This window comes from Aedes aegypti, chromosome 3 (genome assembly GCF_002204515.2).
Source record: "Aedes aegypti strain LVP_AGWG chromosome 3, AaegL5.0 Primary Assembly, whole genome shotgun sequence".
NCBI classification, from domain to species: Eukaryota; Metazoa; Arthropoda; class Insecta; order Diptera; family Culicidae; genus Aedes; species Aedes aegypti.
Window position 1 is genome coordinate 53,305,916 of NC_035109.1, and position 25,327 is coordinate 53,331,242.

Genomic DNA, 25,327 nt, shown 5'->3' on the forward strand with positions numbered 1-25,327 from the left:
CGATTTTATTATTGGAGCAAGTTTTAACATAGTTTGGTTGAGGTTTGTATCTCTAGGTTCTTGAAAATCTCTTTTTTCGGGAGTTGTTTTCACTGAACAGCATGCCTGCATGAAAATATTGGATTTTTAATTTCCAGACATGATGACAATGCATATCTAAAAGTCAATCCCGTTCAAAGTTACCATTTATCTTACGAAATAAATTGTAAAAAATAGGTAATTATGAAGCACATTTATAAATCCACTGTGGGTGAGCCAAGAGCACCACCGTAAGCTTCAATGAATACAAAAAATGAACACGTTAGCACTGCCTTTTCACAGTCGATGATGATGATTGTTTTCAAATCGTTCTAAATGATCAGTGAAATGCGATCAAAACAATCATCACTCGGAAAGAAAAAGCAATGCTAACTTGTTCAATTCATTCGTTTCCGGTACATGTGTCATGCATGATTTAACTATCATCAGGTTGCGATGCGGTGCTCGATCTTTGGGCATTTATTGTAATTTATTGCCTTTAGCAACATGTAATCTGTTGATGGTCAATGAATTCATAAATGTATTATGATTGATTCCCGTTGATTGGGGCCTGAAAAAATAATACCAATGCATGTTTTATATACCATGTATATTGAGAAAACTGTAATTTCTGGGTACTGCGGAGTACAAATTTGGATCAAACAATGTTAAAACTCAATTTAATCTTGTTAGCGTGTTCGACAAACTTTAACAGAATAGAATTAGCTTTCAAATAGTGGTTATAGCAAGTGGTTTTGATTTTCCACATGCTAGTTATGATTTTTCAAACCTTGAAATAAGTCCAAAAACACATTTTCAACTTGAAGAATACTGAAATCTTTATCAAATGAGCTGGAAATTTGACCAGACATTGTTCTTAACATGAGAATTCCGCATACTACTTGACCGGTAGATTTCCAGACACTTTTTTAAATATGAACAGGTCTAATGCACACTGATCCTCATTGCTTGTGATTTCTGCGTCATTCGAGTGTTTATCGTGAGTCTGCTTTCACCTTTCAGCCATTTCTCGTTTGTCCGTCAAAATGCTTTTATTCTTAATATCTCCGCCTTTGGAGTTTCGCTGCCTTTTAGACCATTCTTTCATTCTAAATCTCAAAATGCATCTTTCCGTGTAAAACTGATTCCTGGACCATAGTGCAGTTGTCGATAGGTCAACTGTTCTCAAATTCTTTTACTACTGATAACCAGGGCTGTTAAAAGTCATGAATTTTACGTGACTTTGACATTTGAATATTGCTAATACCATCATTCCTAGTGGAAAAAGTCATCGGAAAATGTTTTTCCCGGTGACCTTTTCCGAATCACTATCGGTTGCCAATATTTGCTGATGCGATATTTCACATGCAAGAGTGCTATAAACATTTTAATTTTTCCAAAATTTTGACATTTAACAGCACTGCTGATAACAGACAATGGGCGGTATAAATGAAAAGCTATGAACTTTACAACTTTACTACACTTTTGGGATGAATTAAAAACCTTTCAAACATGTAGAACCGACTTTCGAACATGAGCATGCTGCACGTTAAGAAAATTCCATTCAGAGTGACTCTTAAAATCAATAAAATATGCATTTATGCCAAATTTGTCGCTTATTCACACGACAAATAATGTGAAAATATGAATATTACTACATTCCCGCTATACATCGCGTGATCGAGCATGGACACTAATTCATGTAAATTATGTAATTTTACATGATTTGAAGTATAAATTGGGCGATAAATCTAGCATTCCCTTTATGTGCATGTGGATTTTATGATGATGATTACAAATATTTTTGTGAGAATTTTGGGAATTTACCTAAAAATGTGTGTCCTATAAAGAGATCATGAGATTACAACAACATAAAATTATGAAATTACTAGACTGTTTTGGATTCCAGTACTGAGATTCTGATGTAAAATCTGAAAATCTCAGAAATACCTTCTTAAAGATACCAAAATAATTTTAAAAGATCAATAATCAAATCAGATTGTGGATTTTTAATATTGCCACAAGAATCCCAGAAAGCCTTACATAGTCCAAAAATTATTTTGTATAACAAATCTAGAATGTATCGGAATCCCAGAATTTCATTTAAAAATTTGATATTTCTCGTTGTTTCGGTAGGTTTCCTGGAATTCTTAGAAATAAAAATAATTTCTCACAATAGTGGTTGGATTAAGGATTTTATTTCACATTTTTACATTCATACATTCAAAGGTATTAGAAATTGAAGGGATTCAAAGTTTACAAGAATTCCAAAGACTCGGACCAGAGTTTGCAGGAATCTCACTGAAATCTCAGATTCTTACAGAAATGCCGTCTTGAAGATATCCGAACAATTTCAAAAGATTAATAGTCTGATCAAATATAAGATTTACAATATTCTCAGCCACACGACATTCACATGCAAAATGGTCAATTGACATTGAAAGCTCTCATTTAATACACACTCAATCTGTTCGGTAAAAATAACTGGGTTTTGGAACTACCGAAAAAGTCAGTAAACTAAAAAAAATGTCAAAAATCGAAAAACAGAGATTTTTCACTGAAATTTTGCAGAGGGCTTTCTTTTTATATCATATATCGATAAAAAATAAAAAATGTAGAAATTTGCTTTTCAATTACGCGTGGTGACAGTTTTCATTTTACTGACTTTTTCGGTAGTTCCAAAACCCAGTAAAATTTTACCGACCCCAGTAATTTAATCTAAGTGTGTAACTGTGTAAGCACTCATAAGAACACTAAGCTGAGAGATAGGCTCTGGCCCAGTTTGGATGTAACGCCAGAAAGAATACCAGAACTCTCAAATAAATTCAAAATTCCTTTCCGGAGTCTCAAAATTATTTTCGAAATATCAAAATATCTACGGAAATCTACCATTAGCTTTGTAGTAAATGCTACCTTTATTCATAGCAACGCGTTGTTTGTAGTATGTTCGAAAGTTGTAGAAAGAGAAATGACACAAACATGTTCCACTCGTGTTCCACATGTAGCGTTTACTACCGATATTATAGTAAACTCAACTTTACTACATTTTATTCATACCGCCCAATGAAGGGTTATCTGGAATTCATAATGTGGATTGCTCGGATGTTCTCACTTATCAACTTGTTGGCATTCTTGTATATAGGACATATGACTTCTTTCTTCCACTCCTCTGATAGCTGTGATGTTTCCAGGATGACCTATCAGCAGGTGCAGAAAAATGGTCCATATGTTTGGACCCATCTTGATGAGTTCCATTCTGATGCAGTTCTTATCATCTTACTTTATTGTTGTTGAATGGTATCCTTACCTTACCTTCCCATAAAGGTGATACCTGTTGGTTTCCATCGTCCGAAGAACCAACATAGAGGTTTCCACCGCTATCTTGACCACACTGTCTGCTCTCGCAGCGCAATTCAGATGTTCATCGAAATGCTGCGCCCACCTTTCAATCACCTCACGTATATCCTTCTACGATGCTCTTATCTTCATCCCTGCACATTTCGGCTCGCCACATTGATTCTTTACTGGATTCACTGAGCTTTTTATGGAACTTGATTGTCTCTTTAAAGCTGCTCCATCTCCTCGCACACCGCTTATTCCATGTTCCTTCTCCACAAAGATGAGGGTCTGGTGTTTTTTTTCGTCCATAACGTTCCACGTTCTGTCAAGCCCCAACCAGAGGCACGTTCACGTTCGAAATCATGGGTAGCACAAACGTTGGTAAAGCTAAAAAAATAACCCTGAACTGGAAATTGAGAATTTCTATATTTGAGGATAAAATTATCTAATAATGTTGTTTAAGATGCCTCAAGAATTCAACCTGCATTTTACCAAGAAGAACCACAAAAATGAAATATTTCTGAAAATCATATCAGAAATCATCTGAATTCCTCCAAAAACTCTTTGAGAATTTTTTCTAGAAAGCCCAAACTTCTCCAAGGTTTTATCCAGAAATTCATCCATCGATTTCCCCGGGACCTTCTCCAAGATTCCCGGTCGAAACGCCTTCTAAATTTGAATCAATAACTTTCCCAGGAATTTCTAACGATTTCCTTTAAAATTATTTCATAGGATTTAAATAATATTTCAACTAGGAATTTCTCTAAAGATTTCAGCAATTGCTCCTTCTAAGATTTCTTCATTAATTCCTTCGGTAATTGTTTGAAATTTACTCAAGTAGGACTTGAAAGTTTTTTTTAGGTAGAGAAGGTATCGACCGTGATTGTTTTTAATATTATTTGTTATGGCTATATCGGTCATGCGACTCAAAGGAAAAGGGAGTCTATAAAAGATTTTTTACAAATGATGAAATGCATAGGTGGATAGGCGTCACAAGGGAGCGACAAGATTGAAATTAATTAGGTGGTGAAAATTGAGCAAGCCATAGGGGAACCAGTAAAGCATCGAAGCGTCCTGTATTTTGCCTAGCTTCTCTACTGGAAAAGGGTTGGCTCAAAGCTTTGAGCTTTGCTACCAACAAAACTTGTAAAAAATCTTCTATAGACTCCCTTTTCCTTTGAGTCGCATGACCGATATAGCCATAACAAATAATATTAAAAACAATCACGGTCGATACCTTCTCTACATATGTAAAATTTGGCTTATAAGAAAAAAGCAGTTCTAACTGGATCATGTGGTGACTGTCGGGAAGAGCACACATGATAGAGACAAACAATCTCTGACTGCGATGCGATTTCCCAATATCAGTCATCGATCGATAGAACCGTTCGGTGATAGCCGACAGTATATGAGCACATTGAAGCCTCCTGTATTTTACCTGTGTTGGTAGCAAAGCTCAAAGCTTTGAGCCAACCCTTTTCCAGTAGAGAAGCTAGGCAAAATACAGGACGCTTCGATGCTTTACTGGTTCCCCTATGGCTTGCTCAATTTTCACCACCTAATTAATTTCAATCTTGTCGCTCCCTTGCGACGCCTATCCACCTATGCATTTCATCATTTGTTAAAAATCTTCTATAGACTCCCTTTTCCTTTGAGTCGCATGACCGATATAGCCATAACAAATAATGTTTTTTTTTAGGAATTGTTCCAAGAAAGTCTCCAGGGAAACATCAAGAATTTTTCTGAAAAATATTCTGAATTTCCTAGATAATTTACTGAAACAACATAAAAAATCAATCGATTCTTGGGATAGAGCGAAAAAAATTGAAAATTATTATACTTGAAGTGAAAATTCTCCAAGAAATTTTTTAGGATACTTTAAAAATTTAACCTGGATTTTACCAAGGAGAACCACAGAAGTGGGATTTATCTAAATATTGTATCAGAAAGTCTGAATTCCTCCAAAAAATTTTATCCAATGTTTTATCCAATAATTCATTACCGGTCAAAATGTCTTCTAAAATTAAATCAATAGCTTCTCCAGAGCCTTTCTTAGCCGAGTAGTTAGAGTCCGCGGCTACAAAGCAAAGCCTTGCTGAAGGTGACTGTTTTCGATTCCCGGTCAGTCCAGGATCGTTTCGTATTGGAAATTTCCAGAATTTCCCTGGGCATAGAGTATCGTCGCACCTGCCACACTATATACGAATGCGAAAATGGCAACTTTGGCAAAGAATGCTCTCAGTTAATAACTGTGGAAGTGCTTTGTACCAGTGAAGGCGAAATGCCAAGAAGACGAAGAAGAACTTCTCCAGAAATTTCTAGCAATTTCCTTCAAAACTGCTTCTTAGGATTTAAGTAATATTTTAACTAAGAATTTCTCTGAAGATTTTAGCAATTGCTCCTAAGATTGCTACAGAAATTCATCCAGTAATTCTTTGACTTTTTTCAAGTAGGTCTTGAAAGTTTATTTTTTCAGGAATTCTTCCAAGAATGTCTCCAGGGAAACGCCAAGAAAATGTTTCTAAAAAATATTCTGAATCTCCATGATAATTTGCTGAGATAATAAAAAAAATAATCAATCGATTCTTGGGAAAGTATTCCGCAGGATTTTCTAAAGAAATTTATTGAAAAACATTGGACCGAATCTCTATATAAATTTGTGTAGTAATGATCGAAGGAATGATAGGAAAAAAATATGTAGTATAAAGTGGTGTGAAAACCAAAATAAACTTTTGAAGATTGCATGGGATTTTTTTTTGTGAAACTTTTTAAGAAATGTTTGGTAAAACTGAAGGAGTAATGCAGGATGAAATGCTGGAAAAAATCCTAGAAAAAAATAGATTTATTCGAAGAATCCCTCAAGGACGTTTGGATTTCTGGGAGGAAACGTGGATCAATTCTTGAAGGAACCCACATAAACAGGCAGGGTTTCTTGAAAAAAAAAAATACTTAGGCTCTTTATCAATTACTCTGGAATAAACCCTTGTGGATTTCCTCGTAAGAAATTCTGCATAAATCCTTGGGAAATTTCCTTGAGTAGCAACTGGAGAATTTGGTTGAAGGATTCGTGAAAAAATTCTAGAGGAAATTCTAGGATACCAAATTAAAAAAAAAAAAATCTTGCCTCTAGAACTAGTTAGTTCTAATTTTCTCATCTATTCCCAGATAACAAATCGATGAGCAGCAAAAATTCTGTGAATTTGGAACATACTTTGCAACACCTCCCGCGTCACTGAGCATAACTAACCGTGTTGTATTCTTCTCGTTCAGAAACGGCATGCTGACTGACTGACTGCATTAACTGTACTCCAGCAGTCGTCAAGAGGGGTCTCACCAAGCACCCCAAGTAACATTAATAGCTGAATAATAGTCTAATGAACTGTAACCAGCCCAAGAGAAATATTTTCAACTCTTGGTCAGCCTCTTTCGGCAGCATTTAGTTGATGCGCGTACGCAACGTTGAAATGATTCCTCCGGGGCGGGCGTCGGTACCGTATATTATAGATGACGGTTAGTTTCGGGCCCAATATAGTAGTCGGAGTCTATTTTAACGGTATTATAGGTCATTCTGTCTCACCTTGCATTGAATCCCTAAATATCAGGCTATCCGCTACATATCCAAACTATGTGATGATCTTAACTACATTGTTAGTTTTGAAAGTTACGCGAAAGTTGCATAAATTGTTCTTACCCGTCTGATAATCTTTGGCCAGCAAAGTAAGCATGTGATATGCAAAGATCGTTCCACAGATGATGATGATGACGATTATGGTAAAAAATGTAAATTTCTCAGTAACGCCATCAACACATTGCACGCAACCGCGAAGTAATCTCGCGTTGGCGACCGCATTCACTCATAACAATGTAAACGCAAATGAATTTCGGTTAAATGTTTCAAAATAAAGAACGAAAGAGCATGCCACGGTTCGTTGCGGTTGTTACTTTTTCCCCATGGCGTAAGGGGCGTCCTTTTCATACAACGCAGTCGGCGTGGAAAACGCCTCCTTTGCTCATTTTGGCCTAGCACAGTAAAAGTTGCGAATAGCTATGGGAGAGACGCGACGCAGGTTACTAGATGATAACGATGTGGATTGTCATTTCCACTTCTGAAATTAGAATCTCCGCGCACATGGTTGCGTCTCGCGGTGACTGTTTTTGATAAAATCGCGAACAGATCCCCCAAAGGAGGGGAATACCGTCGGAGGACGGGAAAAAGTTACTGCCGCTTGTATGAAGGCAAACTTTCCGACAATGACGTTCATTTTGAATATTATTAGAAATGATGACGATTGTTGCGAGCGACCGGGAACAAAAATGAGTTAAATGTTGCGTTCCTTTGTTCGGCTAGCGGGGAGCTAACTCCCCTTTTGAAGCTGTGTGGCGTCTTCCTTTTTTATTCAGGCTTGTAGCGAAATGAGGACCTATTGTTTGCAACAACGGTCGTGAAATTTCCAACGAAAACGGTATTAATTTTCGGTTTTTAAATTTAAATTCATTAAATTGTTTCCCACCTGTAACGTTTGCGTGCCTTCCCATCCTTTGTTGAGCTCTGTGGGAAAGAAGTCCAAAACCAAAGGAGGCGCACGGTATTCGACAGAAGCGCACCGTCTGCGGATATTCTAAATTGCATACACGGAAAATCGTTTTGCCCTCCCTCGAGGGATAACACGGCTTCCGTCGTTTCATGGTGGATGGAAAAACTGCCGGCAAGATGCAACTTTCGGTGCGGAAATTGAAAACTTTAACTCTTGTTAAGCAGTTTCTATCCATTTGTGCTATCTTTTCGTTTTTTTTTCTGCCCCCCTAAAGGCTCTTTTCATTGCAATTTCGGATGAAATAAAAGGTCGGAAATGTGCTGCTGGCCGCCATTCGTTTCGGGGGATTTCATTCACATTTTGACTTGGCTGGGTCAGGCTAAATCAAGTGAAACGATACGAAAATGCTTTGCATTTTGAGCTTTTCGGTTTGGTTAGGGGCTTCCATCCGGAAGCAGCTTGCGCCAATCAAGCTAAAAGTGTTTCTCGAAAAATTTATCGCACAGCACCGCACCACTGTCGAAGGGGAATCGTTTCTTTTTTTTCTCCAAGTGGGATCGGTTGTTGGAGTGAAATAGTTGAATTAGGTAAAATTGGGTCGAGTGCACGGAATAATGGGTTGCTTTGATAAGAGGGAAGGGTGAATTTATCTTAGATTTCTTTAAATGAATCAATACACGAGTTCGCTAATCCGACGTTCGAGCGGTGCCAAGTTCAGTGGTTTCAATGGTCAAGTAAATAACGGCACCGCAAAAACGTCAACGAGTGAACTCGTGCCAGTGTAAGAAATCACGGTAGTCGACACGTTTTTGCTGATACATATTCGGCAGCGCTTCCCTTAAACATTCACAACACGAGCGATCAAACGAATGCCGGAGATAAAAATGTCAATTGAATGCCTCTGACCACGATAGCTTCGCGAGGAAACGTTACGGTTATGTTTGTTTCTGTCATTTTTCGTAACAGACGCTGCTTTCACTCTATGTGTGTAACATTCGACATAACAAGCAAGATCTAAGTATTTATGTTGTTTATGATCCGATATGTCTAAACCAAAGACAAATTAAAGACCCCCATGTCCCTTGCAGTTGCCCAAAATTTTATGGCTCATAAGGTAATCTAGAATGCCGTTCAAAGTGTACTGCGATCTGTCAAACTTGGGTACCTTTTGCACTACCGAGGGACCAAACGCAGTACTAGAAGTGGTACCCAATCTGAGCCCGAGTGGGACGGACCTGTCTAAACTCTGTGATCTAATCTATGATGACGTCACGCTGCAACTTCCAGCGAGAAGAAAACCTTCACTGCGGGCCGTGTTTACAGAAAATGAACAATTTCGCTACACATTCATCCACTCAATGTTCACCCGGTGAACATTCCTTCACTGAATGTTGATCCGGGTGTCATTTTATGTAAACACGGCCCATTTAGAACGGAAAAGAAAAAGAAAATCGACTATAAAAGGAGACCGTGGATAATTCCATGCAAAACCTATGATTTATGCAAATGTCATCGTGTCAGACGACATTCAACTGACAGTTTTGTTTTGTGTTTCTCGAAGTTCATTCTTCCGTTCATTCTGTGTGTGTGTGAGATAATGGTAACAGATGAATGCAGAAACATAAAATGAATGCTGATCATGGCAACGAAACGAAAGTCATACAAAGTGTCGAATGTTTACAGCACTGGACCCGAGCATTGATGCATTGGTCTTTTGTTGACTGATTTTCAATTTGCATGACACCCTAGATCACACATTGATGAATTACGATGAAGGTCCTCAACATTCGATTATATCTCTAATTCGATATTGATGAGACCATCGAGATAGGGAGATTTAGAGCTATAGATGACTAAACTAGTATAACTGTGATTCGAGGAACCATCGAGGTGGCCATGAAATAGTTATTTATACAACTTGCAGCATGAATTGTACATTTATCCAACGAGGCTAGCCGAGTTGGATAAATACAACGAGTGCTGAAAAAATCGAGTTTTACAACGAGTTGCATACAACATTTTTGCTATTTCAAAAAATGCCGTTTTAGCTGGATGAACTCTAAAAGCACAAACAAACATTTCAAGAGAACTCATATAGGCATACAGCTATGCGTAGTTTCAATTCAGTATTTTTCAATCACGTAGGCTGTGATACAGTAGTACCCATGAATGTCACAAATTATCTCGCTCCCATCGGTATCATATTCCCTATTGGAGGAAAGAACAGGTAAGACAGCACATACAGTAGCTGGCTACAAATGCTGGACGATCCGATCCCACATCAGAATCGCCAGCCTGTGTCGGAACCAGATCGCACAACGGATATAGACTCGAGTGAAGTGACTCGCCGTGTAACCCAAAAGGAAAGTCACTTCACTCGAGTCGAGAATTGTCACCTCGCTATACGACACCGAACCTTCACCTCACGCCAAACGCAGAATTAACCCAAGAATCAAATGCAATTGTGCTTATTCTGTGCGGCATGTAAGGCGAGACGAGGCGGTGAGGTGTCAACTCGCTCCCATTTAATTAGGCGCCTCACGTCACCCGAGGTGAGAACGACTCGTCTTGACTCACAGTCCGCGCAGAATAAGCACAAATGGCATGAAAAGACTGGGTTATTCGGTTTACGCCCGGTTTACGCACCGAAAAGAGTGCTAAAAAGTAGCACTTTTCAGCACTGTTTCTTTCGATAGGAAAAGTAGGCCGTTATGTTGATCAACTTCTCACTGAAAAGTTGATTGATTTGCAACGGAATAGCAAAAAACAACAACTTTTACTATGGTTCTCTAACTCGATATCAAAATATGGAATACCCAGTTATGAAGAGTTGACTGTATGTTTTGAAACCCCTTTGGCATAGCATACGTGGCTGTGCATATCATAGAGAATTCGAACACTTTTCAATATGTTATGCATGCATGACGTCGACGAATTCCACTAAATTCACTCATCAGATTTGTGAAAAATATAACAGCTCATGCAAACCATCGAAGTTCGTTTTTAAAACCTCTAATCACAGAAAAAGTATTCCGCGATAGCTTTTTGTGTCCAGATTATTTTTAACAATTTTCTCAAATAGTTATTTATGCAACAAGGTGCAAAATGATGATTTTTTCAGCACGAGTCGTACATTTATCCAACGAGGCTCGCCAAGTTGGATAAATACGACGAGTGCTGAAAAAATCGAGTTTTGCAACGAGTTGCATACAACATGTTTTGCAATAACGAAAAATGCCGGTAAAGTTGGATTTTTGGGGATATTTCAAGAAAATCCACATGACCATCCATGCTTTGTAGCAACTCAGTATTTCTCAATCAGGTAGGCTGTGGAATGACTGTCACAAATTTTCACACTTTTAATGCTGATTCTATTTTCAAAGACAGACCAGGTAAAGACGCCCTGCTTAGGATCTTCAACCATATTGTATATGCTGAATTGCCAAGATTACAAAAACCGCCCCATGACGCTCCCGTCCTTTTTTATAGTGAACCTTTAAATCCTCTACTACCGCAAAACTCAGAATCCCCACGGTCAACCTGCTTCTGATTCTAGGATCTGAATCCGATTTAATTCGGTTCGTCAAATGGATAAAGAATCAACTTATGTTCTGATTCTACATCCATTTGACGAACCGAATTGAATCGGATTCGGATCCTAAAATCAGAAACTGGTTTGAGAAAATAACAGCATTTCAAAAAATCACGTATGGAGGTGCTCCGACGCCGATTCGGTAACTTCCAAAACAGTACTGAAAAGTGCTACTTTTCGATACTGTTATTAGTGCTGAAAAGTAACACTTTTAAGCACTGTTTGTATCGGTAGGAAAAGTAGGCTGTTATGTAGGTCATTTCGTTGATAAAAAGTAAGCTGATATGCAATCGAATTGCAAAAAAATTCTTTTAGTTTTAGAATTTGTATCGATATTGATCATTGATCATCTGGTTTATAGATATTCCGATGCTCATTGGGTGACCGACACTCTCCATATAAATCTTTATAGGACGGAATTTTTTAAATCAATTTATCAAAAAAAAATGTGGGCTATTCAGGAGAGGATACGATAATAAGGAGCTCCTCTTAGAAAAAAACATAAACAAATCAATTAAATTATGCAATCATGAAATCGTGAAATCATGAAATCAGGAAATAAGGAAATCATGAAATTAAGGAATCAGTGAATAATAAAATAGGAATATCAGGAAATCAGGGAATCAGGAAATCAGTGAATAAGAAAATCAGGATATCAGGGAATCGGGAAATCAGGAAATAAGGACATCAAGAAATCTGGAAACAAAGAAAATAGATAATTAGGATTCAGGAAATCAGGAAACCACAAAATCAGGGAATCAGAAAAATCATAAAATTAGGAAATTAGGAATCAGGAAATCAGGAAATTAAGAAATCAGGAAAAAAACAGGAAATCAGGAAATTATGAAATCATTAAATCAGGAGATCATGAAATCATGACTTATATCGCCGCATACTGGAGCAGATCGCTGTTTTCGACGGCCAAAACTTCTAGTACTCTGGATCTCCATCCTAGAGGTTTGGTGTCTTCGACAAAGTGCTTTGAAATAATTTGTACTACATTTTGACTCCTTCAGACTTGATCTAGATAAGTCAAAACTGATAAAGATCAGTTTTATCTTTTGGTGGGAGCGTCCTTGCAAAAAACTTTCTTCTGCAAAGTTGATCATTGAGACATTTTTCATATTTCTTCCGAAGACACTTACACTCTATCATTGATGTGGATGGCGCTGTATGAAACTTTAGAAAAAAAAAACGCCAAGAAATCGATTTTGTCCATTTATCATACGAAAAAATGTAGGCTTCGTGACTGTGCGGTTAGCGGCGTCAGTCGTTTAGGTGTATTGTGCCATGAAGTGTGGGTTCGATTCCCGCTCCAGTCGGTGGAAACTTTTCGTCAAACGAAAAATTCTTCATTGGGACTGGGTGTTTCGTGTGTTGTCCGTTGCCTAATGTTTGTGATCGTTCAGTCTGTGCAGCCTTGAGCTGAAGACGGTGTTAATTGTCTTTCTTAATTGTCTTTCTTAATTGTCTTTCTTAATTGTCTTTCTTAAAAAAAATTTCATCATCAAGTTTTTGTAGCTTAACAATAACAAAGTAAATTTACATAATTTACTAGCAAAGTTTCCAGATTCAATGTTACAGTCCAAAATAGAATTTTACAAAATTCAGGATGGCGGAAATCCGGCAGATGACGACAGCTAATTTTTTGTCTGCGACTAGTCAAGAACATTTAGTTAAATTTTCGTGGACTTCACGAACGTAACACCAAAGACACCAAAGAACGTACACTTCATGCGTCAAAGATTTTACTCAAAATGCATTATTTGGGATTTTACAATTCACCGAGAGCCCAAAAATTTAAAAAAAAATGTTGTTTTTATTTAATTATACGCAGATAGATTTCTTGTGACTAGGAAAAGTGTACCAGTTATGGCCATAGTGGTTCCCTATTTGGCCATATATGAAATTTCAATGACTTTCACATTTTTAATCTTTTTGAATGTTTTAACATCAAGATATATCCTACATCTTACTACTAAAACACACAAAACTTTTCAAAATGTGGAGACATTCAAATTATCACGTATGGTGTGGAGACATTCAAATTATCACGTATGGTAATAGGAAACCACTAGGACCATAATTGATACACCTACCCTTATTATAAAAATTCAAGTCAGAAAAATATCAAAATATCAAGTTTGATATTTTTGTGTACCCTTGATATTAACTCATAGAGGGTTTTATTTTGGCACAAAGATTGTGCTACTTTTCCCCGAATGTCGTTTCCCCGAATGTCACTTCCCCGAACATCAGTTTTACGAATGACTCTTTTCCTTAAATTCCATTTCCTCGAATGACCCGTTTCCCCGAAAAGTAATACTGGTAACTAGGGTACAAAAATAGTCTTCAGTGACAGGGTGATGAACTATGAAGAACGATAAGCAATCAGACGAATGAGGTATTTTGTCATTCTAGACTAAACACTGAGAGTACCGCCATTGAAATAAAGAAGGGTGCATATCAGATGATCGATTATTTCACCACCTTGAAATGTGTAAAGTTATGACAGTTATGAGTGCCAAAAACTTTTCGGGGGAATGGGTTGTTCGGGGAAACGGGGTATTCGGGGAACTGGCGTACAAGGAATTGGCGTTCGGGGAACTGGCGTTCGGGTAACTGGCGTACGGGGAAAGGACATTCGGGAACCGACATTTGGGGGAAAGTAGCACAACCCTGAATTGTTTTAAAGCACGACTTTTTTTAAATAATGATAAATCATATGATGCTGAAAAGTATATAAAATACTCCTAATCACTTTTAGGACATGTGTCCTATAAGGGTCTGCTTCCAACTTCATTGCCAGCAGTTCCTCGGCTGTTTTCAAATAGACATAAGGATCCTCCAAACGTTTTTCTATTTTCATCTACACAGCGATGAAATCATACAGATCGTTGATCACCTTTACGGCGAATATATCGTGTTAGTTTGGAGGATTCTTTATCTGAACATTAATGAGTAATCTGCTAACTTATGCTGTGTTCATCACAGAGAGATAATTTTTCGTGTTGAAAGTCAAGAGAAAGACATTAACATTAAAGACATTAAAGACATTAAAGACATAAACATTTTCACACATGTCCTGAGTATTAAGTTTGAATAAAAACACTTGTATCGTCTTCAAAATAAAATTTCGAGATCAAAATCTCCAAAAATCACTAAAAGTGTTTCATTGACGTAAGACGCACCTCCAGACATTTTTGAATAACCGCACATCGTATCAATTCGTTCATCTGATTAGTTTACCCATGCCAAGGAAGATGGCATAATAGCATCCTAGTAGCTTCTCCTGACTTTAAGTAATAAAACACCTGCATTCTGCACCTGCATCCTCTAACATACACATAGAAGCTATGCGGAAGAAAATTTTCAATAAACCGGTAGGATTTGTTTTCTGTGGTAAACAATCCCTAACAAGCCCATAGTAACGATCAGGGATTGAATCCTGAGAAAATTGAGAGAATCTCTCACGTATCGCTCTCTGTAACTATCATAACATGCTGCACATTATGAGAGACTGTTTATCGTATACTGCTACAAATTTGATCAGATTGGGGGATAGTAGGGTAACGGTCGTATTTTGGACCCCCTAAGGAAGTGATTTTACTTTTTTGTCTCAAACAATTAATTGCACAGCGTAACCAAGTCAAAGAACATTTCAAAATGTAGAGAAAAACTTCCTCTAGGAGATAAAAATGCCCATACGGTCATTAGGATCCAAAAAACGTCGAAAACAATTGAATTGTGAAGCACTGTTTTGCATTATTTTGGACACACCAATACATTTTGGACCCTCATGCTATATATTTTGGACCCCCGGCATTTTTTATCGTTTGGCGACAAAGTTCACGACACCGGTTGTATAATATGCTTGCCCATAATCTAATCAATCGATTGACAATGGAAAACCGAAGAAATTCTACGCTTTTAGTTCAGAAATTCGAAAAAAGTTTTTGTTTACATTTGTAAAATTTCTGACGGCTTCAATTTCTGTGTGTAACGTGTTGTAACGGTTGCACGGATGAACCGGTTAAAATAAATCAATTTCAGATAAAATAAACACATTTTCTATGTACAAATTGTTGATGCAAGTGTGGAATAGTCCTATTTATCCAAATGGCATGCAAATTGAGTTGGTCTTTCGATTTAAACTGGGGAATTTGCAGGAAAATGGCCCAGGGGGTCCAAAATATATAGGGGTCCAAAATATATTGGTTACCCTAGTGTATGATAAAACCCCTCTAAACATGCTCCAAGCCTGGGGGACACTATTGCTATTGGAAGTTCGTGGATTGTTTATCGTGCCAGTAAAGAAAAACACCTATCCCCAAAGGTAAACAAGCGAGAAAAATGGATTTTATCATCGCTCTCTCTTTGGGGCTCTCGCTCACTGCTTCCATTTATCAGACTTGTTACACCTTGCGATACAATGACGATCGTAGACCGCAACAGATGGGATGTTTTTCTTTGCTTGCTTTGATCGTGCTTCATTCTCAAATGAGAGCGAATTCTGCAATGCCTGGTAACGATATATGCAAAAATACTCGCCAGCTATCACATCCACTTCCCCTGTAGCTGACCTCACCTCGCACTCACTGACTGCTTAGATTGATGAACCTCCATTTAAGAAACCTAAGCATAAGCCACCAAAATTGACCATTATGTATGTAGAATCGAAAAAGTTGCAAATATATCGTCCAATACTGTATAGTCATTTTTAATTATGCGATTTTTCCAATCACGAGTTTAAAAGCAGTAACGGTTTGATTAAAGTGATTTTTTGACAAATTTTTAATAATTTACGTAACTCAAAAAGTTGAAGGAATAGCTTTATGGTATCTTCATCAAAGTTGTTTATTTAGACAGGGTGTCGACAACCTGGAAAAACCTGGAAAGTCAGGGAATATCAGGGAATTCAATTTTTGACCTGAAAAGTCAGGGAAAGTCAGGGAATTTCACTAGAGGTCAGGGAAAAATATAAATACTACAAGATCAAACAAGTTGATTTTCTGTAATTCAATTCGATGTCTGCATAAAGTAAGATTAATGGAAAAAAATTTATTATCAATATTTCAAAATAGCAGTACATCGTTGTAGAGTGAACTGTACTTAACTACTTATACCTATCCTCAGAATCTAAGATTCAATAGCATCAAAAAAATCTTTGCAATTCCTGAAAAAAAAAACTTTTGAAGTAAGGTACCGCGGGGTAAGTGGGTAAATGGGGTAAGTGAAAACAATTGATATATTTTACTGAATATGTGAATTAACGTTTTAAATTCATGCGTAAACCTTTGAGGCCATTCAGAACATTACGATAGGTAAGAGATTTCTGAGATTTTTCAGCCATTTTTGCATAATACAGCGAAAAATTGTTAACCTGTTAACTGTTACTCCGTAACAAGTTGGAGGCGTACAATCTTATTGTATTTTTTTCAGTGGAAAAAGTTGCGGAAAATAATTTCCTGTACCACTTCTTAGTTGTCCTCTGTGACAGTTTCAAACCGCAATAAAAAAAGTTTTAGAATTAATTCGACGTAGACCTAAAAATAACTAGATTTAAACACCGTCAATTTTGTTATCAGGTGGGGCAAGTGAAAAGTTTATTATTAGAGATTGAATTTGAGTTTTCCTACTTAAGTAACCATAAGTAAACATGGTTCGCAATTATCATAGAAAAACATAACGTGCTGATAATTCAAAAAACACTATACTCAAGCGTTAAAAGCTATTAGAAATCATGGAACTTCTCTAAAAGATGTTGCCAAACATTACAATATTAATATGTCTACTTAGGGCAGCCAATTAAAAGGAAGGCGTTGACTGAAAAGTTGCAATATTAGAGAACACACGGAAATCTCGTGGAATGTCTATGTAAACTAGTTCAAAACATAAAAATGAGGTATAGGTCTATCCACATAAAAAAGATTCTAAATACGTTATTGAAGAATTCCGTTTGATTTCTCCCGAAGAGTTACCCGACGTCATATTCGACTTTCTCGAAAACAAATAACGAGCGGTGGAAATTCTACAGAGCAGAAATGCAATTGCTGTCCTATAATGTAAGAACTAACATTGGAAATGTTGCAGTTATAATGTTGTCGAATCATTTCAACTAACATAACTGAACAGAAGAAAATTCAAGTGAAAAGAATAACATTTTCTTTGTTTACATGTTACTTGTGTTATTGTTCATTGGGAAGCCTTAACAAATGTTAAAGCTAATAGAAATCGTGAATATAACCTTTTGTTTTTGAAATTATTGTTCAAAACGGTAAACTTTTCACTTGCCCCACTTTTAGGGCAAATGAAAAGTAAGGAGACATTTTTCAAAAACTTTTTCTGTATTTTTTTCTTCAATTTTTCATAAAAATTAATTTCAGCATGCTGCTTATATTTGGTGGGAGTCAAGCTAAAAAATATACACGGCCTCATTTGTTTCAATTTTAAGTCTCTAGAATTTGAAGAATCTCAACTATGCGAATTCCATTACCCACTTGCCCCACGGTACCTTATTCCTAAAATAATCCTAAAAGATAAATAATGAATACATTTAACGAATGCGTATTTTTAGTCAATAAAATGAAAATAATTTTCAGTTATCCTGGGCTAGTTTTCAAATTTAAATTAGTACGACGTGCTGCTTTCACCCATGGTGATGATAATCAAATCAAATGTCATAAAATAATAAAAATTAGGTCAAAAAGATATCGGGCAACATGAAAACTTTTGCGAATACAATATTCCTAATGACTGACAATCGTTCTGATATGTAAAAAGGGTTTTCCTTGATCACATTAGCAAGAAAAAACTTCTATGGGTTCGTTAATTTGCACAAAAATAGATTCATCCGCAAAAAAAGGTTAAAGAGTTTCTGGGTGAAATACTAGAAAAGTTACTGAAGAATTTCTGGAATTGGAGGAATACTCGAAAAATACGATTGAATATTCAAAAAGGATTTTCTGAGAAATCTCTGTTGAATTTCTTGAAATTATTCTCTAAGGAAGCCCTTTGGTAATGGCTGGAATTTTACCAAGGATTAGAACTAGTCAAAATTTAGGAAGGAAGCACTTCTACTTAAAAAACATAGTGGATAATCTTGATAGTGTTGCGTCGTATATACAAAAAATGGTATAATCAGAAAGCGGCAGATGTCAAAAATAGTCGTTTATGCCAGAAATTTGTGAAATTATATCTGGAGGCAGTTCAGTATCCACGTACATCCTTTTTTATTATTTTAAATGTATATTTTGCGCTTGAAGGTTTCAAATGAGTATGGTCATTAGGTGACTCAGAATTTTCTGAGCTTATACTCAACTTTTACCGCTTTATTCATACGAATCAAGGTTTTCAAGATTCATTTAATCATTTGAACTATGATTAAAGAAGTAAATATTCAAGTGATCAGTTTTATCATATCATCTTGAATAAACCTTATCTGTCAGGTGTATTTAAGTGAGTAAAAGCTTTTGCTCAGTTTATTCTTACGATCTTAAACATACCAAACCAACAAATCAGCATGGTCTGGATTTTTTCTGGAAAACGACTGGAAGGTCAGGGAAAGTCAGGGAATTTTATTTTCAAAATTGAGTCGACACCCTGTTAGACAATATGAACAAATTTGCCGAAAATAGGTTTTGTGTGGGGCTTTCCTATTTTCAGATAAATCGTTTATAATTTTTCTTCAAAAAATTCCCTTTAGTCAAACCGTTATAGATTATGATCTCGTGATTGTAAAAATCGCTCGAAAATATATGTTAAATTCAAGTTATATCTAACGTGCTGTGAAAACTGCATTCAAATCAGTCTATAAACAACTGAGATCCAGCTTACCAAAGTTGACCGTTTTGTATGGAAATCGAAAAAGTTGCAAATGTTTTGTCCAATACTGTATAATGATCTTGTGCATGACTATCTGGCAATACTGCTTTGCTTCTGTTAGAAAGATAAAATCAATTTGCTTTATCAGGAAACTATCGTATCTTTTTGATAGTTGCATCATAAGCATGGATGCTTTGAAAAATTTTGAGCTATTTTATTCCACTTTGAATATTGCATAAGCGATCATATAATTTTGAAAAGCCCAATTTGTCACATCACATTAGTATCTATAATACCAATATTTGGATATGAATCAGCCGTGGGCTAAAAATCTTCCTAATAAAGATAATAATAATTCAAATTTTGATTGAATAATTGTTGCTGTAGGAACATGCTTTGAAGTTAAAAATAAATACACCTCCCTTTTCGAAAATTGTGGAACTATGACCGATTTCAAATGTTCTACAATAAAATTCAGTCATCTTGACTGCTAAACGTTAAACACCTATTTCTTATAAAGTTTTCTTCTTTTATAGTCCAACTGAACAGAAATGTGCGTTATTTGCATCTACTTTCGAGTTACTTGAAGTTACATTGGTAATGTTCATAAATTTTAACAGTGTGCATTACTTGTTCGCTTTCAATTCAATTTCCACTTTCGTTCTCAGCGTGCTCAATTTCAAAGGATTGATTCTAATTTTCACTTCAAATATAAAGAGAAAAAATACTGTTCCGCAAAAAAAAACTCGTTCTGTTTGAGTTTGACAAGCGGAGGAGTGCCAAGGAATCGTTTGCCGCTCAGTTGTTGAACTTTTTGTTCCAAATACCTACACACAATCACTCGCTGGTTGAAGCGTAGATCGAGCTGCCATGCTGGTTCTGGTTCCCCATCTGTGACGAAGAGAAAGTTTCGCGCTATCGATTGCAGAATTGTTCCAGATGAAGAGCCTGTCGCCGCCAGTTGGGGGCATTTAGTTGACAGAAGAGTTTTTTCCCCCACAGTTCGCAGTTGACTGACAATCTGATAACAGTTCACTGTCAGCTTTCCGTTGTGTGTTGCACTGTTTGATGTTTAATTAAACATTTAAATTAATTAATGTACCATGTTTGATTTAGCTGTTTTTATGTTTCTGTTGTTCATTTTTGTTTTATTCCGTTATAACTCATGATTGTATAATAATTTCCAACATTGATGAAGTTTGGTCATGCTAATATCAGATAAGTGTTTGTAAAAAAATAACTACAACTGCTTGTACTTTAAAAATCGGAAGGCAAACTTGGTGAAAAACGCTCGTCCAAGCATTTTAAAGGTTACCGGATTTAATCAAGAATAATAACCCCAGCAGGTGGCATCCAGCCAGGATGATTACCGTGTTGTTTGTTTTCCAGCATTGGGCGCGCCCGATATCGAGGGGAGGGGGTGAAACCACAGCATAAACTCCGCGTTGTTGGTTTGCCACCCACCGGCCTTATAAATCCGCAACACTGTTAAACAAACAACAACACCCAGCGTGCAATTTAATCAACATTAATCTAACTTTTTCCATTTTCTCGCTCTTTTTTTTTTCTTTCTATCTCTTGCAACGAAAAATCAACAATGAAGCTACCATGCGAAATGGTACCGATGGAACCATTATCAAACCGGACGTGATGGAGCCCGACAACGGATTGGTGGCCTTCATAACGATCGGGATCAGCACGGTCGTTGTCCTCTTGCTCTTGGTGGTGAGTATCTTGATTTGTATATTTAAATTTTATCTAAACTCAATGTTAGATTTCTGCGTAAACTGACACGAAGTTTTAAGCTACGTAATAAGCTCCTATCAAAATTAAATCATGTCGTTCTGGTAATAAGACCGAATTCAGAAACAAAATTTGGCAAAAAGATGATGTTTTTCGTCAAAAACAGATACATACACACAATACATACAGCAATATTTTGCTGAATTTTGCCGGTGAAGTCTTCGGCAAACCAAATTGCTAAAATGTCAGCATGATTTCATGAATTTCAGCAAAACATTTCTGATAATCTTTAGAATTTCTTGAAAAATTCAGCGCACTGAACTCGGAATGATTCGACAAAAAATGGCTGATTCCAACGAAAAAAAAAATAAAGGGTGTAACTACCGTTTTGATTCATACTCTGAGCACGTAAGACTTGCAATGACTTTACACATGAGTATTAATTAGTCGAAATTTTTAAAGAAAATGTATCTTTTAGCAAGATCGAACTGTAAACTGTTAAGTATGGTGATAAAAAAAATGTTTTGTCACGTTTTACTATAATTAGCCACTATTTTGTTCTGAGAATTTTTTGGAAAATGGTCAAATTTGAAGTCAATTTTTTTTTTTTTTAAATTGAACAGATCGATCAAAATACCTACGTATGTAGTAAAATTAACTTATTGCTTTTTAAATTTTGGAAACTTATCTTCCAAAAGTATTAGATCGTCAACTCAGCTAAGACAAAATGTTTTACTAAGGAGTGTATCGAAAAGTATTTGCAAACATTCAAAACGATTGAGAGCATTGTTGATCTTTTTTCGAGAAAAGTATTGAAAAATTGAAAAAAATATTGAAAAATATGGAGTCTTAATGTTAATACAACAAGCCAGCCCCCCCCCCACCCCCGAGAAACCAAAATTTAAAACAAAAAACATTTTGAAATACCTCTAAATATTTTCTCTTTAGACATTTGAACAACAACTTTCTAATATTTAAGTATTTTTTTCACCTAATATCTGAATCTCACAATATGGTTTGGTCAATGATTATCCTTCAATATATTACAAGAAAACATGAATGTTAAGCCAAAATCTTCAAATTTTTTTTCTCCTCTTTTAAAAAAATATTGGAATTAAAAATGCGCTTAACGTTTTTGCAGGATCTAAAAAAAAATACGGCTGAACCTGTAAAGCACTGCCCAACTCAAAAAGTTTATTGGGTTCCTATCAGAACTATACGTTTAAACATATTTTCAATTCTATCAGAAAGTTAAAGTGTAAAGAAATTCTTTTGTGAAGCGGTAGTCAGTATCTTTAAATACTTCACTATTTTGTATGCCATAGTTGATGAAGTACTCTTTGAATTCAGTATAGGCTTAGCTTTGAATATAATCCATATAATATACAGTACAGACAAGAAAAAAGTACTGTATAACAGCTTCTAATGAATCGATTGATTTGAAATTTGAACTAAATCTCATAAATAACTTGAAATTTGGGTTATGGTAGGTAGCCGTGATTCTGCAAATTTGTTCACTCAGATGAAATGCAAAACTTTGTTGAAGAATATACTTATCGGAAATTGTTTATCTTCACAATATCTTAGTATCAAAATTTAAACATTTTTGTCGTAATGGGTGAATTTTAAGAACTTAGACGCTTTTGCATAAAATTTGATTATTTATTCACAGATCTAATTTGAAGTTATTTTCAACATTCAGTTTGACAGTTCAAATTTCAGATCAATCAGTTTGCTAGAAGCAAACTTGTAGTAAATAGAATCAAAAGTAGCTTTGGCGAAAAACGGCTTTGAAGATTTTCAGCAATTTTTCACTCCATACAAATTGTATAGAAGCCAGAAACGAGCCAATCTTCTACGAATTGTTTTATTTTGGAAATTTTTTCGACTTCCCAGGGCATCTTCGTACCTGCCACACGATATACGCATGCAAAAATGGTCATTGGCATAGTAAGCTCTCAGTTAATAACTGTGGAAGTGCTCATAAGAACACTAAGCTGAGAAGCAGGCTCTGTCCCAATGGGGACGTAACGCCAGGAAGAATAAGAAGGATGCACATAAATGAAGCGAACCAAATGACGTGAATTTATGTCACATTTTAAATACGATGGTGTCTGATTCGGGAAATATCAATCATAGCGGCATCGTTTTCATGTCCTTCCTCATGAAAAATTACATTTTTCTTTCAATACATTTTTCAGAACCCATGTGATGGAGTGATTTTCATTATTTTTAAGAGTGCACATAACTGGCTCTTTGATATTAGTACTGAAATGTAAGCAATTATTTACTTCTCTGCTAGTGGTAATATCTGCCAGCAGCAGTTTTTGAATTATGTTAGTAGTTAGATTTGGACAGTCACTAAAACGGTTAACGACTTGTATGGGCCTGTGCACTGTTTTGATTTTGCATGGGATTTTGACGTTAACTGGCCTTGTTGTTTTCTAATTTCATGAAAGAGCGAAAGAGAGCGACTGATTTTTGTGCAGAGCCCCATGTCCTGCTGCAGGACCGGTTTGCTTCGATCCCTCGAATCGCATTAAGTAAATTATTTCACGTTTCTGGCTTCTTCTTTTCACAACGGTGCAAAACTCAGTTCACACGTTGTAATCTTAATATTGGAGGAGAAATAGAAATAACAGCCTATGATCAAAAGAAGGAAAAATCTCATGAAAATTTAAGCAAGTGCTATGCCAATAATTTTTATATTAGTTTAACTACAAAGAACTGCCGATGATTTAAAGAAGGTTAAATTCCCAATTAAAATATAGATTCAATTAATGCCAACAGTAATGAAACCAGTATAACTTGAAAGAATAGCCTATGTCTAAAGGAAGGAAAAACTTCTAATAAAATCATTAAAAAAAACTGAATCCCTATCATACCGTTGGTAACCCTGGATGAAACAACCACGAGCTTTGAGTCTTCCCGACTAGAGGCTTGTAATAAAAAAATAATAAAATTTTATCAGAATATGATATGCATATCATATTATGATATAATTTTGTTAGGCTCTGTTATCCATAGAACATAATGAAACAGAAATATAACATAATGGCTTTTATTTCCCTTTAAGATATTTTTTTGTTCATTTTTAACAACTTTATAACAAAATAAATAGATAGTTATGCATTTCAATAATATACAATATTGTCGTGTATCGAACAGTATTATAATTTTGATACTTTATATTTAACATTATAACTTGGTTTGATATGTTTTTGATAGAATTAAAACACATTTTGTTATGTTTATGTTACTATTCAAACACTTTTTGTTATAATTTTAGTTATTTTAACAACATCCTGCATCAAGTTTGTAACAGCCTATTTTCGGAAAAAACTTATAACATATTAATATATGCTGATATAATTTTGTTATGTACCCTTAGTCGGGTTGACGCAATGTGTGGAGTTCACAACATCGTCCCAAATTAACGGGTCAATCATTCTCTTGGAGCACTTATATAGTGACAAACATGACGTCCCGTCACATCATTAGATGATCAATTATTGGGCAACACCTAAAAATCTTAAACATAAGTGTGGTAGTAATTTGATTTTTTTCTGTTCGTAGTTCGGCCAAACAACCCGTTCGGCCCAATGGCATTCGGCCAAATGGCCAGACACCATTATTCCTTTGCACAATTAGCAATTAATAAGGTTACGTCACCGCTCAGCTAGTTCATCAATCTGCAGATGATTATCATCATCACTAAAAACACCAAATTAATTTCTACTTTTGCCTACTTACAGCTACAGTACTGGACAGAATAAAGTACGCATTGGCCGTTTTTCCATACAAAATGGTCAAGTTTGGAGATCTAAATTTCAGCTTCTAGTGGTCCGATTGATCTGAAATTTTCACCACAGCCTAGATATAACATAGATTTTACTCTATTGGAATATCACTGTATTTGAAACACAATCTTTTGAATTATTGAAAATCTCTCAATTTGCAAAAAATTGCATAATTTTATTTTGGAAATATTTTGAAAACAATCAGTTTTACCGAAAAATGATGTTCTACAAACTTGTGTGTCTCATCAAATTGCAAATTTTTGCAGAAGGGCATATTGCTCTAAATATTTGCATTTAAATATTATTTCTATTTAAAAATTTTGTCATTTTTATGAAAATTTGAGATTTGCGATAACATAAAAGTTTGTTAATGAAAATTTATGAATTTCTAGCCTAGCAAATTTGAGGTTACTATCGAGCTGCGGTGAAATTTTCAGGTCAATCGGACATCTAGAAACCGAGATATAAGCCTCCAA

General features: G+C 35.8%; 1 protein-coding gene across 18 annotated transcripts in view; it reads left to right on the top strand.

Moving 5' to 3' along the window:
• LOC5576021 (very low-density lipoprotein receptor) overlaps positions 1-25,327 on the top strand; it is a 1,100,036-nt gene that overhangs the window by 1,041,988 nt on the left and 32,721 nt on the right. For all 18 annotated transcript variants that reach the window (XM_021855964.1, XM_021855956.1, XM_021855970.1 and 15 more), the window contains one exon: positions 20,912-21,033. In XM_021855964.1, the coding sequence (XP_021711656.1) occupies positions 20,912-21,033 (122 nt within the window). The remainder of the gene's footprint in view (positions 1-20,911; positions 21,034-25,327) is intronic.